At 42.7% G+C, this 13,993-nt stretch overlaps 1 protein-coding gene and 1 long non-coding RNA gene across 5 annotated transcripts in view; one reads left to right on the forward strand and one right to left on the reverse strand.

The window, feature by feature from the left end:
* LOC139184217 (uncharacterized) overlaps positions 1–12,819 on the forward strand; it is a 181,977-nt gene extending 169,158 nt beyond the window's left edge. The window contains exon 4 of the long non-coding RNA XR_011567786.1: positions 11,925–12,819. This is a non-coding gene — a long non-coding RNA (uncharacterized lncRNA). The remainder of the gene's footprint in view (positions 1–11,924) is intronic.
* The window catches only part of ATP10B (ATPase phospholipid transporting 10B (putative)), a 389,291-nt gene that overhangs the window by 20,867 nt on the left and 354,431 nt on the right, over positions 1–13,993 (reverse strand). For all 4 annotated transcript variants that reach the window (XM_070793948.1, XM_019965354.2, XM_070793949.1 and 1 more), the window contains 2 exons: positions 1,624–1,824; positions 201–281 (listed from right to left, as the gene is read on the reverse strand). In XM_070793948.1, coding sequence (XP_070650049.1) covers positions 201–281; positions 1,624–1,824 — 282 coding nt within the window. The remainder of the gene's footprint in view (positions 1–200; positions 282–1,623; positions 1,825–13,993) is intronic.

Raw genomic sequence — 13,993 nt, forward strand, 5'->3', positions numbered from 1 at the left:
TTTTCCGAAGCTGGCAGAAATTAAGATGTTTTGGTAAAGTATTCTGACTTTCTGAATATGCTGGGTGGAGTCTGCAGGCCTCCTATTTGGAGCCCCTGCTCTGAAGAGTCCAGAAAGATACTATTTGTCTGGGATTTCATATTAATGGGACTAGCTCTACCCTGCTGTTTGTATGGTTAGAATGGGACCATACACCTTACCAGGTAGGGGATAAAGAAACAGACGAGGCTCTGGTAGAACGCATCCGCCATGGAGATCCAGAAAGTCAGCAGGTTATAGCACTGTCAGGAAAGAACACATCGACAGTTACCACCATCTGAGCAAGCCTCTGTTCCTTGTAAGCAACTTTCTTGTGCGTGGCTGGGCCAGACAACATGGCACTTACAATGTTTCTTACCCTAGAGGCAATACAGTGGAATGATCAAGAGCACAGACCTGGGAGTGACAGGACCTCAAGTCGAGTTCCAGGCCTGTGTGACCTTAGTAAAAGTCACTAGACTGCTTTGGGAATTGTTTCTTCTTCCACAGGAAGTAGATAAAGACGATACCGGCTAGATTTCCTTGAGTTTCAAGAGGTCTAAATACAACTGTGCTTTGGTACCTAGAAAAGGCTCGGCTGTTAATGATCATTAATACTAGTGCTAATACAAACTTGGTAAGTTTAGAGATTCTAAATAGCATCTGAAAAGGAGCTCTCAATCACCGCCCAGGATCACGAGTTCCCAAGAGACAGCTCAGTGGCTTCGGAGATGAGCTTTCTTATTTTGTGCTTCCTTCCTTGGGAACACGGAAACCATTTACAGTGTATGTTTCTGCTACATTAACTTCTTTTGATGTTAGATACTAAAGGGATACATTATGCAGCCAACTCACCTCTGGGAAGGGGACAATGAGAAGGGCCCAGGATGTCGTGCATCATCTCCACATCTCCCTCGCCTGAAGTGCTGGGGTTGCTAAGTTGTTCTCCACCTGTCTTTGGCTGAATATGGGGCTTGGTTCTTCACTGGTTGTCCACAAAGTTTAACCAGCTCTCAAGCACCACATCTGGCTTTACCCTCCTTATCTGAGATGTAGAGCTACCCTAGTGCATAGCAACATCCCTTTTCCCAGAGCTCCTCCTTTGAGGAGCCATCAGGTTCCCTCTCTGCCTCCAGGTTCCCAGCCTGTCTGTGCTGGTCAGACTGCCTGCTGTAGGACCTTCCCAAAACTTTTAGGGCATCAGTGTGGCCTCTGTGCCTTCTAAGAAACTATTTTGATGGCTTTTAGCCCCAGGGATTCCCAAACCAAGCCTTGAGGGTTCTGCTGAAGGCCTGCAAAGATCAGAGAAAAGTGATGCAGTCTTTCTGTAAGCCCTCTTCCCCTTTAACTAGCACAGGCCCATATTAATGTGTGATATAATTAAGAAATAACTAAAAAGAAAAATATCCACCTGGTCTATCACCTTCAACAGCAAATGAGAAACAGGCCAGGAACAGGGAGCAGACTTCCTGGGTCACATGGGAGGTAAGTGGCAGAGTGGTGACCAGAACACAGGATCTCTGGCCCAGCACGCCTTCTCTGACACCTCTAGGGAGGAGCTGAAGGTCACCTCCCAGTCCCCCTGCCTCTGCCCGGTCCCCTTACCTCGGAGTTCTGGCCGCTCTTGTACAGTTCGGGCAATGCCAAGAGTGTTTCCATAGAGATGTCCTTATCGAGGACTCCGAAGACAAGAGGAGGCAAGGAAGTGAAGAAGAGGTTGAAGAAGATCAGCTGCCAGTAGTCAATCATGGTGGAGCCAGAGAAACCGCAGAAGAACTGGTACCAGAAGAGCAAGTTGACGTAGCACTGTGGGCAGAGAGCATGGCCTTGGAAGTGAGGGCAGCCATCACCAGACACTGCTTAGGAGCTCTGACAAATAGCTGCTCGGACCTGGAGCTTCAATTCCCTCACTTGTTACATGCAGGGTTGTGTAAAGATTAGAGGTAATTCTCATCCTTAGATTCTGCTCTTACTATTACTACTGCTGCTGCTGCTGCTAAGTTGCTTCAGTCGTGTCCGACTCTGTGCGACCCCATAGACGGCAGCCCACTAGGCTCTCCCGTGCCTGGGATTCTCCAGGCAAGAACACTGGAGTGGGTTGCCATTTCCTTCTTTAGGACCTGAAGAGAATTCTATCAACTTGTAAAGTATACTATGGTGGTTTTTGGAGGCAGGGAGGACTGGCTTTGAATCCTCAGTTCTGTCATGCACTAGCTGTGTGACCTAGGACAAATTCTTTAACCTTTCTGAACATCATCTTGCCACCTTTCATATGGGAATAGTAGTATATAGACCATGGCCCGTGAAACCAAAAGGCAGTAAGTAGTTATGATTAGCAGTGCAGTAAGAGGAAAGACTTGACCGTGGGCAGGATGGCTGGTGGGAGGAGGACTTCATGAGGAGGTTGACCTCAAAACCCTTTCCTAATGGTTACACAACTCAGAGGGTGAAGAATAAAATCTTATACTGAAGTGTTGCTTTATGCTTTCTAAAGATCTTTCCACTAAAGACCTCCTCACTGGAGAAGGGCTGGGTCACAATTATTGTCTAACATATTGTGATGTGGTTTGGTGACTTGACCAAGGTCACAATAACAGCTGGTCCTGGTGTTAGAACTAGAACTCAGCCCCATGTGGCTGAGGCACAGAGGGGTAAAGGGTTTTTAATGTAAGGAATCATTCAGCAGGTCTGTGTTCAAGCTAGTATTCTCATCCCCTAACCACTGGGCCAGCATTACTTTTAAGAGGCTCTCTGATTATTATTATACTACTAGTAGTAATATTAACATTCATATTATTAATACTACAATTATTATTTGAGCTTCTATTTGTGATGGATGTGTGGTAATAGTATATTAGTATACAGCACATTAGGTGGCGAAGTGGTAAAGGATCCACCTGCCAATGCAGGAGACGAAAGAGACAGGAGTTCAATCCTTGGGTTGGGAAGATTCCCTGGAGAAGGAAATGGCAACTCATTCCAGTATTCTTGCCTGGAAAATTCCATGGACAGAGGAGCCTGGAAAGGTACTGTCGATGGGGTTGTAAAGAGTTGGATATGACTGAGCACACACACAGCACATTAGTAGATATGCAATATACATAATTTGTCCCAACAGCCTAGCAAGATAATGTTATTGCTAATAATATAATAGTACTATATTATGTATTATTAAATAATATTTAACATTACCTATAGACGAGGAATTTGAGGCTCTGAGATACTCACTTGTCCCTTGCCTATGTTCGGAGCTAGGAAGTGGCACAACTAGCCTTCGAGTTTTCAAAGCTTCTTCCTCAACCACTCCAAGCCCTCTTAGTCCCATCTTTGGATAATGCCATAACAATGCTGACCCAGATTCTTCCATCCAAGAAGCGCCATCCTTTGGCTCTCCTGCCCAGATGACTAGTGGGGAGTCTGAAGGAGACCCTGGTGCTCTTAGATACCCTGGGCCTTGCATTTCTCTGAGGGCTGGGGTCCCCTCCGTTTCTGCTCCAGGGCTTCAGGTCACCTCTTCCCACTCTAGTCCCGTGATGCTGAAAGGGCTTTTCTGCTATGAGTTTTTGATGAGGTTATTTCTCAGAGAAGGAAGGAGAGGGCTCAATCTGTTTCCTGGGCAGACTCTGAGTCCCCAAAACAACATCACCAACCATTTATGCCCTTGACAGGGTGGCTTTAAGAAGAACCAAAGTGGTAAAGTCTCCTTGATACTAGTGTTTAGCAATCGTATGAGGCTTTGGTTTTTGTCTTTTGGCCCTTTGAGCACCTTGCCTTGCTTCTCCCTCTCCAGCTGACTGAGAAAGACACTCGCTCTTAGTTCCATGTACACACAGGTGGCTTGAACGGCTCAGATGGGGTGACTGACTACACTAAGGCTGGAAGTGACCCATCTACAGACAAGGCCAAGAATAGCAATGGCAGCAGTAATAACAAAGACTCCTAAAGCACTTCCTAGGGGCCAGGCTCTGTACTGACCCATCAGTCCACTTACAAGCCGGATGAGGCAGTCACTGCTATCCTCATTTTACAATTGAGGAAACTGAGCTTTGGAGAGGTCAAGTCATGGGGCCAGGGTTACAGACTAGTAAGTAACAAAGCTGGAGTCCAGACCTAGATGTTCAGGCTAAACAATATGCTGCTAAACAACCAATGGATCACTGAAGAAATCAAAGAGGAAATCAATAGAGACAAATGACAATGAAAACATGATGATGTAGCAAAAGCAGTTCTAAGAGGGAAGTTTATAGCAATACAATCTTATCTTGGGCTTCCAATCTGGTGCAGTGGTAAAGAATCTGCCTACCAATGTAGGAGACATGTGCTCAGTCCCTAGATTGGTAAGATTCCTGGGAGTAGGAAATGTATTCATTTCCACTCTAGTATTCTTGCTTGGGAAACCCCACGGACAGAGGAGCCTGGTGGGCCACCGTCAATGGGGTTCCAAAAAGTTGGACACGACTGAGCACAAACATACACACACAATTTTACCTCAGGAAACAAGAAAAATCACGAAGAAACAACCTAACTTTATGTCCAAAGCAGGTAGAGAAAGAAGAACAAACAAAACCCAAGGATAGTAGAAGGAAAGAAATCTTAAAGATTAGAGTAGAAATAATGAAACAGAGATGAAAACAATAAAAAAGATCAATGAAATGAAAAGCTTGTTCTTTGAAAAGATAAAAAAATTGACAAACCTTTAGCTAGACTCTCAAGAAAAAAAGGGAGGGCTCAAATCAATAAAATTAGAAATGAAAAAGGATACATGTTACAACAGACACCACAGAAACAAAGGATCATGGAAGACTACCACAAGCAACTATGTGCCAATGAAACGGACAGTTTCTTAGAAAGGCACAGTCTCCCAAGATGGCTTCACAGGCGAATCCTATCAAACACTTAGAGAAGAGCTAACACCTATCCTCCTGAACCTGTTCCAAACAATTGGAACACTCCCAAACTCATTCTATGAGATTATCATCACTCTGATACCAAAATCAGACAAAGATACCACCCACACAAATTACAGGCCAATATCACTGATGAACATAGATGCAAAAGTTAAGTCGCTCAGTCGTGTCTGACTCTTTGTGACCCCGTGGACTGTAGCCCACCAGGCTCCTCCACCCATGGGATTCTCCAGGCAAGAATACTAGAGTAGGTTGCCATTTCCTTCTCCAGGGGATCTTCCCGACCCAGGGATCGAACCCAGGTCTCCCACATTGCAGGCAGAAGCTTTAATCTCTGAGCCACCAGGGAAGCCCTGCTGCTGTTGCTGCGAAGTCACTTCAGTCATGTCTGACTCTGTGCGACCCCATAGACGGCAGCCCACCAGGCTCCCCCATCCCTGGGATTTTCCAGGCAAGAACACTAAAGATGCAAAAATCCTCAACAAAAGACTAGCAAACCAAATCCAACAACACATTAAAAGGATGGTGCACCATGATCAATTGGGATTTATTCCAGGGATGCAAGGATTTTTCAAGATCTGCAAATCAGTGCATTATAGCACATTAACAAATTGAAGAATAAAAACCATGTGATCATCTCAATAGATACAGAAAAGCTTTTGACAAAATTCAACACCTATTTATGATAAAAATTCTCCAGAAAGTGGGCATAAAAGGAACATACCTCAACATAACCCCACACACCTATGGTCAACCTATGACAAAACAATGCAAGAGTATACAATGCAGAGAAGACAGTCTCTCTAATAAGTGGTGCTGGGAAAACTGGACAACTACATGTAAAAGGATGAGACTAGAACATTCTTTAATACCATATACAAAAATAAACTCAAAATGGTTTAAAGACTTAAATATAAAACATGACACCATGAAACTCCTAGAACAAAACATAGGAAAAGCATTTTCTGACATAAATCATACCAATGTTTTCTTAGGTCAAGGCACTAGAAATAAAAGGAAAACTAAACACCTGGGACCTAATCAAACTTACAGGCTTTTGCACTGTAAAAGAAGCCATAAAACGAAAAGACAACCTATGAACTGAAAGAAAATATTGCAAATGAAGCAACCAACAGGGGATTAATCTCCAAAATATACAAATACATGAAACTCAATATATATTAAAAAAAACAAACCACCCAGTCAAAAAATTGGCAGATATAGACATTTCTCCAAAGAAGACATACAGATGGTCAAAAAGCACAGGAAAAAATGTTCAACATCACTAGTTAGTAGAGAAATGCAAGTCAAAACTATAATAAGGTTTCACCTTATAGCAGTGACTGAGAGACTTCACTTTCACTTTCATAGCAGTCAGAATTGCCATCATCAAAAAATCTACAAACAATAAACGCTGGAAAGGGTGTGGAGAAAAGGGAACCTCCAATACTGTTGGTGAGAATGTAAATCAGTACAATTGTTATGGGGCAGAGTATGGAGGTTCCTTAAAAAACTAAAAATAGAGCTTACTGTATGATCCAGCAATCCAACTCTTGGGTATACATCCAGAGAAAATAACTTGAAAAGATACATGCATTCAATATTCATTGCAGCACAATTTACAATAGCCAAGACATGGAAGCAGCCTAAATGTCCATCAACAGATGAATGGATATAGAAGATGAGGTATATATACATACACACAATGCAGTGTTTCCTGCCATAAAAACAATGATATAATGCCATTTGCAGCAACATGGTACTAGAGATAATCATACTAAGTAAAGTCAGAAAGATAAATATCATATAGTATCACTTATATGTGGAACCTAAAAAAATGATACAAATGAACTTATTTACAAAAGAAAAATAGACCTATGGATTTTGAAAACAAATGAAAGGTTATCAAAGGGGAAAGGTAGGGGGAGTTTGGGATTAACATGTACACTCCATATAAAATCCATAATCAACAAGGACCTGTTGTATAGCACAGGGAACTCTGCTCAATAGTCAGCAATATATATGAGAAAATTTGGGAAGGAGTGCATAGGATATATGTATATGTCTGAATCACTGTGTACAACAGAAACTAATGACACAAATTTACATTTATAAACATAATTTAAAATTATAAACATTATAAATCAACTATACTCTAAAATAAAAATTAAAAAGAAATAATCGACTGTATTATTAGATTATCTCGGTGCAGGAGGGCTGAGAGGAGCTACTCCATGTTCAAGGTCAGGAGGGGTGACCTTGTCCAAGGTAAGGAGCAGCAGCTGTGCTTTGCTGGAGCAGCCCTGAAGAGATAGCCCACGTCCAAGGTAAGAGAAACTCAAGTGAGATGGTAGGTGTTGCAAGAGGGCATCAGAGGGCAGACACACTGAAACCATAATCACAGAAAACTAGCCAATCTGATCACATGAACCACAGCCTTGTCTAACTCAGTTAAACTAAGCCATGCCGTGTGGGGCCACCCAAGACAGGTGAGTCATGGTGGAGAGGTCTTACAGAATGTGGTCCACTGGAGAAGGGAATGGCGAAGCATTCTTGCCTTGAGAATCCCATAAACAGTATGAAAAGGCAAAATGATAGGATACTGAAAGAGGAACTCCCCAGGTCAGTAGGTGCCCAATATGCTACTGGAGATCAGTGGAGAAATAACTTCAGAAAGAATAAAGGGAAGGAGCCAAAGCAAAAACAATAACCAGTTGTGGATGTGACTGGTGATAGAAGCAAGGTCTGATGCTGTAAAGAGCAATATTGCATAGGAACCTGGAATGTTAGGTCCACGAATCAAGGCATATTGGAAGTGGTCAAACAGGAGATTGCAAGAGTGAACGTTGACATTCTAGGAATCAGCAAACTAAAATGGACTGGAATGGGTGAATTTAACTCAGATGACCATTATATCTACTACTGTGGACAGAAATCCCTCAGAAGAAATGGAGTAGCCATCATGGTCAACAAAAGAGTCCAAAATGCAGTACTTGAATGCAATCTCCAAAATAACAGAATGATCTCTGTTCATTTCCAAGGCAAACCATTCAATATCATGGTAATCCAAGCCTATGCCCCAACCAGTAACGCTGAAGAAGCTGAAGTTGAATGGTTCTATGAAGACCTACAAGACCTTTTAGAACTAACACCCCCAAAAGATGTCCTTTTCATTATAGGGGCCTGGAATGCAAAAGTAGGAAGTCAAGAAACACCTGGAGAAACAGGCAAATTTGGCCTTGGAATATGGAATGAAGCAGGGCAAAGGCTCATAGAGTTTTGCCAAGAAAATGCACTGGTCATAGCAAACACCCTCTTCCAACAACAAAAGAGAAGACTCTACACATGGACATCACCAGATGGTCAACACCAAAGTCAGATTGATTATATTCTTTGCAGCCAAAGATGGAGAAGCTCTATACAGTCAGCAAAAACAAGACCAGGAGCTGACTGTGGCTCAGACCATGAACTCCTTATTGCCAAATTCAGACTAAATTTGAAGAAAGCAGGGAAAACCACTAGACCATTCAGGTATGACCTAAAGAAAATCCCTTATGATTATACAGTGGAAGTGAGAAATAGATTTAAGGGCCTAGATCTGATAAACAGAGTGCCTGATGAACTATGAAATGAGGTTCATGACATTATACAGGAAACAGGGATCAAGACCATCCCCATGGAAAAGAAATGCAAAAAGGCAAAATGGCTGTCTGAGGAGGCCTTACAAATAGCTGTGAAAAGAAGAGAAGTGAAAAGCAAAGGAGAAAAGGAAAGATATAAGCATCTGAATGCAGAGTTCCAAAGAATAGCAAGAAGAGATAAGAAAGCCTTCCTCAGCAATCAATGCAAAGAAATAGAGGAAAACAACAGAATGGGTAAGACTAGAGATCTCTTCAAGAAAATTAGAGATACTAAGGGAACATTTCATGCAAAGATTGGCTTGATAAAGGACAGAAATGGTATGGACCTAACAGAAGCAGAAGATATTAAGAAGAGATGGCAAGAATACACAGAAGAACTGTACAAAAAAGATCTTCACAACCCAGATAATCACGATGGTGTGACCACTCACCTAGAGTCAGACATCCTGGAATGTGAAGTCAAGTGGGCCTTAGAAAGCATCACTACGAACAAAGCTAGTGGAGGTGATAGAATTCCAGTGGAGCTATTTCAAATCCTGAAAGATGATGCTGTGAAAGTGCTGCACTCAATATGCCAGCAAATTTGGGAAGCTCAGCAGTGGCCATGGACTGGAAAAGGTCAGTTTTCATTCCAATCCCAAAGAAAGGCAATGCCAAAGAATGCTCAAACTACCGTACAATTGCACTCATCTCACATGCTAGTAAAGTAATGCTCAAAATTCTCCAAGCCAGGCTTCAGCAATACGTGAACCGTGAACTTCCAGATGTTCAAGCTGGTTTTAGAAAAGGCAGAGGAACCAGAGATCAAATTGCCAACATCCGCTGGATCATGGAAAAAGCAAGAGAGTTCCAGAAAAGCATCTATTTCTGCTTTATTGACTATGTCAAAGCCTTTGACTGTGTGGATCACAATAAACTGTGGTAAATTCTGAAAGAGATGGGAAAACCAGACCACCTGATCTGCCTCTTGAGAAATTTGTATGCAGGTCAGGAAGCAACAGTTAGAACTGGACATGGAACAACAGATTGGTTCCAAATAGGAAAAGGAGTACGTCAAGGCTGTATATTGTCACCCTGCTTATTTAAATTATACGCAGAGTACATCATGAGAAACGCTAGACTGGAAGAAACACAAGCTGGAATCAAGATTGCTGGGATAAATATCAATAACCTCAGATATGCAGATGACACCACCCTTATGGCAGAAAGTGAAGAGGAACTAAAAAGCCTCTTGATCACAGTGAAAGAGGAGAGTGAAAAAGTTGGCTTAAAACTCAACATTCAGAAAATGAAGATCATGGCATCTGGTCCCATCACTTCATGGGAAATAGATGGGGAAACAGTGGAAACAGTGTCAGACTTTATTTCTTTGGGCTCCAAAATCACCACAGATGGTGACTGCAGCCATGAAATTAAAAGACGCTTACTCCTTGGAAGGAAACCAACCTAGATAGCATATTCAAAAGCAGAGACATTACTTTGCCAACAAAGGTTCGTCTAGTCAAGGCTATGGTTTTTCCAGTGGTCATGTATGGATGTGAGAGTTGGACTGTGAAGAAAGCTGAGCACTGAAGAATTGATGCTTTTGAACTGTGGTGTTGGAGAAGACTCTTGAGAGTCCCTTGGACTGCAAGGAGATCCAACCAGTCCATCCTAAAGGAGATCAGTCCTGTGTGTTCATTGGAAGGAGTGATACTGAAGCTGAAACTCCAATACTTTGGCTACCTCATGTGAAGAGTTGACTCATTGGAAAAGACCCTGATGCTGGGAGGGATTGGGGGCAGGAGGAGAAGGGGACGACAGAGGATGAGATGGCTGGATGGCATCACCGACTGTATGCACATGAGTTTGGGTGAACTCTGGGAGTTGGTGATGGACAGAGAGGCCTGGTGGGCTGCGATTCATGGGGTCACAAAGAGTCAGACATGATTAAGCAACTGAACTGAACTGAACTGAATTTAATATAAAAAACTGAAGCTGTATTAAGTCTAAAAATAAAAGAAAAAATACAAGATTTCTGACCTTTTGTCTTGGACTGTTACTACCATATCATTTTACTTCCCCACCAGGGATTTTCAGTTAGGAAATGCAACCCACTCCAGTATTCTTGCTGGGAAATCCCATGGACAGAGCAGCCTGGCAGGCTACAGTCCATGGGGTCACAGAGAGTCCAACACGACTGCGCACACGGGCACATCTGCTCAGTGCACCAGTGCTACTTCCGTGGTGTTCACGGACCTGTGTTGACCCAGGAATGTCCGTTCCTGGTCCATGACAAAAAACTGAAAGTCAGCTTTTAGAAACTTATATAAGCAATATGACCGAGTCATTCATGTCTGTTGAATGTAATAAACAATTTGAACCTGTGTTCAAAAAAATACTCAGCATCTTATTCCAGGTTACAGGTGTGACCAAACTCCTCCCTTTATGTTCCTGATCTACACTCTTATACTTCCTTTATAACTTCCTTACTGCCTTGTGGTTTTTACTGAAAGTCACTTACACTTGGTTTTGGAATTAGATATAACATATGTTATAAAATGATGAGTAAACTTTCTGAAATATTTCCTGTAAGGACTGAGGTTGTCAAACGTCTCCTCCTTGGTCGGGGAATGGAGTAACTCATAGTTGAATCTTGTCTTTCAGGAAATAGCTTAAATGCTATTTTCTTCTGGATTGATTAGGTTAAAGTCTTCTGGCAATATATTCATGGCACCCTGATCTTCCTCTAGGGGAGATACACCAAGAAAATGTTTTAAAAGTTTTCATTTCTTTTCCCCTGTCCCAGTGCTTGTCAAGCTTTAAGGTTCGTATGCATCACCCAGGGATCTTTCTGACAATGCAGATTCCCAGGTAGGTGGCCTGGAGTGCAGCCCAAGGATCCCATTTCTAACAAGCATCAATATGATGCGAATGCTGCTGATCCAAAAACCACATTTTGAGAAGATTTATTGAAACCAGGAGGTGACAAACTACATTCTGCATGTCAAGTCCAGCCATAAATAAAGTTTTACTGGGACACAGTCACAGTGATTCATTTGCATACTGTCTATAGCAGCTAGAATGGAGCTGAGTTGGTGTAACAGAGTGACAGAGGCTGTACTTCCACAAAGCAGAAAATATTGATGATTAGACCCTTTGTAGAAAAAGTTTGCTAAGCCCTGATTTAGACCATACACCTCATGAGAGCAGGGAACATGTCTGTCTAGATGTCTCCTCCATATCCAATGCCTGATCGTGTTCCGACACAGCAGCTGTTCAATAATTTTCTGAATAAACAAATTACATCTTGGTAGTTCTATGGTCCTAACACCCAACCTGCAGTTTGAACATGAAAGTGTGTTTCCTTCCCCCACAGGTCATGTTAGGACCTTGCTTGATTCTACTTGCTCTGCCTGGCTGAAATCTCTGCACCCCGAGGGGAGAGTGCTGAACTCCGTGATGGCAGATGGCATGGCTGAGATTGGGTGTCTGCTTTTCCTCCCAAGAAGCTACAGTGCATAATTAATTCATTGTTCACATTTCAGAGCAGGCAGGGTTTTAATCCCCTCTGAAATTGGTTTTGGATGTGGAAGTCATAGTTCTCCACCCTCTAATTGCAAAGGGGAGATAATACGGCATCGGTATTGAAATTTTGAGCACGGCATCGGGCTGGAAATAAATATCATTTAAGCTTTGAAAGCGTGGCTGGCTGGAAACGTTTCCTTTTCTATTTCACAAATTTAATGCAGAGAAGTTGTGCTTATTCAAAAGAATGATTCTTTTGGAGACAAGGAGAAAAAAACATTAAATGGGGGCATTTTAAATTCTAAATAAGCAGTCTTTCAAGTCAGATAGAGACTTGTTTGCATAGACTTGTTGAAATCATGGTGCCATCCAGTTTCTCCCATTTACATTATTAGTTGTCATGCTGCTTGTTTACATATACATTGAACTCTGCACAGAAACGCTTGTTCCCGAGTCAGGGTAACTATGACGGTGCCTGAAAGCAGGCCTGGGAGAACAGATATATGCCATTTTGTAATTTCTATTGGCCTGATAAGTTTCCCTTCCATCACTCTGGTCTTAATCCTCCCCTTTTCCTTATGCAAACAGGATTCTATTTGGAGTCTCCTGGGAATTATTTAAAGGTCCCTGAACTGGATAATGGGAAACGCAGGCCCTGTTTCCTCACTTAGTAAGGCAGTGCTCTGGCTTCTTCCTATGCCCATTGTTAATCAAGTGCTTTGCAGACAACAACCTCTGACAGTTTTAATACCAGCTGAGGTATTAAAGCACACACAGCTGGTGTGTGCCTGCTTTGGGCCCTTATCAACAAGACAGAAATACACATTTTTTTAGAGAAACAATAATAGCCCATAATGACTATATAGTGCTACATGCTACCCAGAGGTCTGATGATAAAGCCTCTCGATAATGGTCTCTGAGGACAGAGAGAGTCCTAGGCTCCCCATGTTATTGATGAGGGAGTCAAGGCTCAGAGAAGTTAATTAACTCTTTCAAGTTCACACAGCATATTAGAGTCTGCTGCTGCTAAGTTGCTTCAGTCGTGTCCGACTCTGTGCGACCCCATAGATGGCAGCCCACCAGGCTCCCCCATCCCTGGGATTCTCCAGGCAAGAATTCTGGAGTGGGGTGCCATTTCCTCCTCCAAGGCATGAAAGTGAAAAGTGAAAGTGAAGTCGCTCAGTCGTGTCCGACTTGTAGTGACCCCATGGACTGCAGCCCACCAGGCTCCTCCGTCCATGGGATTTTCTAGGCAACAGTACTAGAGTGGGATGCCATTGCCAGACTAAAACCCAGATGATCACTGTACTCAAGTATTTTTGCAAACAGATACTTAAAAAAAATTATTTTTGGCTGTACCACTCAGCACGTGGGATCTCAGTTCTTTGGTCAGGGATTGAACCCATGGAAGTGCAGAGTTTTAATCACTGGGCCACTAAAGAAATGACAAGTCCTGGCTGGGAAGGCTGGCAATGCTGAAGTGATATGTAGGGTCTTGGGTGGAAGCCCAGGATTCCAGCCCTAAACCTTTCTCTTCACTCTCCCAAGAGGCAGAATGGGGCTCTTGCATTGGTCTGTCTCTATCTGGGGAGGAAACCTAAGCTACAAGACACACTAGCTGATCTTCCAATCCTTCCTCCTTGCAGCCAGAAAACAAAGCTCAATTATGGAGTCCCTCTGAGAGTTACAACAGCAGTACCAAAGATAAAAAAGAATGGCTAATTTTAGAGGGTGATTACTACATGCCAATCACTTTCTACACAAGCTGTCATTTCATCTTCATAGCGAGCATGTGAGAAAGCTACTATCACCATCCCCATTTTTCAGATGGGGAAACGAAAGTATGAAGCCATTACCGAATACAGGAACCTGTATTTGAATCAAATCTGATCTGACTCCAGAGTGCATGCTTGGAACTAC

This window comes from Bos indicus, chromosome 7, assembly GCF_029378745.1.
Source record: "Bos indicus isolate NIAB-ARS_2022 breed Sahiwal x Tharparkar chromosome 7, NIAB-ARS_B.indTharparkar_mat_pri_1.0, whole genome shotgun sequence".
Taxonomy (NCBI): domain Eukaryota; kingdom Metazoa; phylum Chordata; class Mammalia; order Artiodactyla; family Bovidae; genus Bos; species Bos indicus.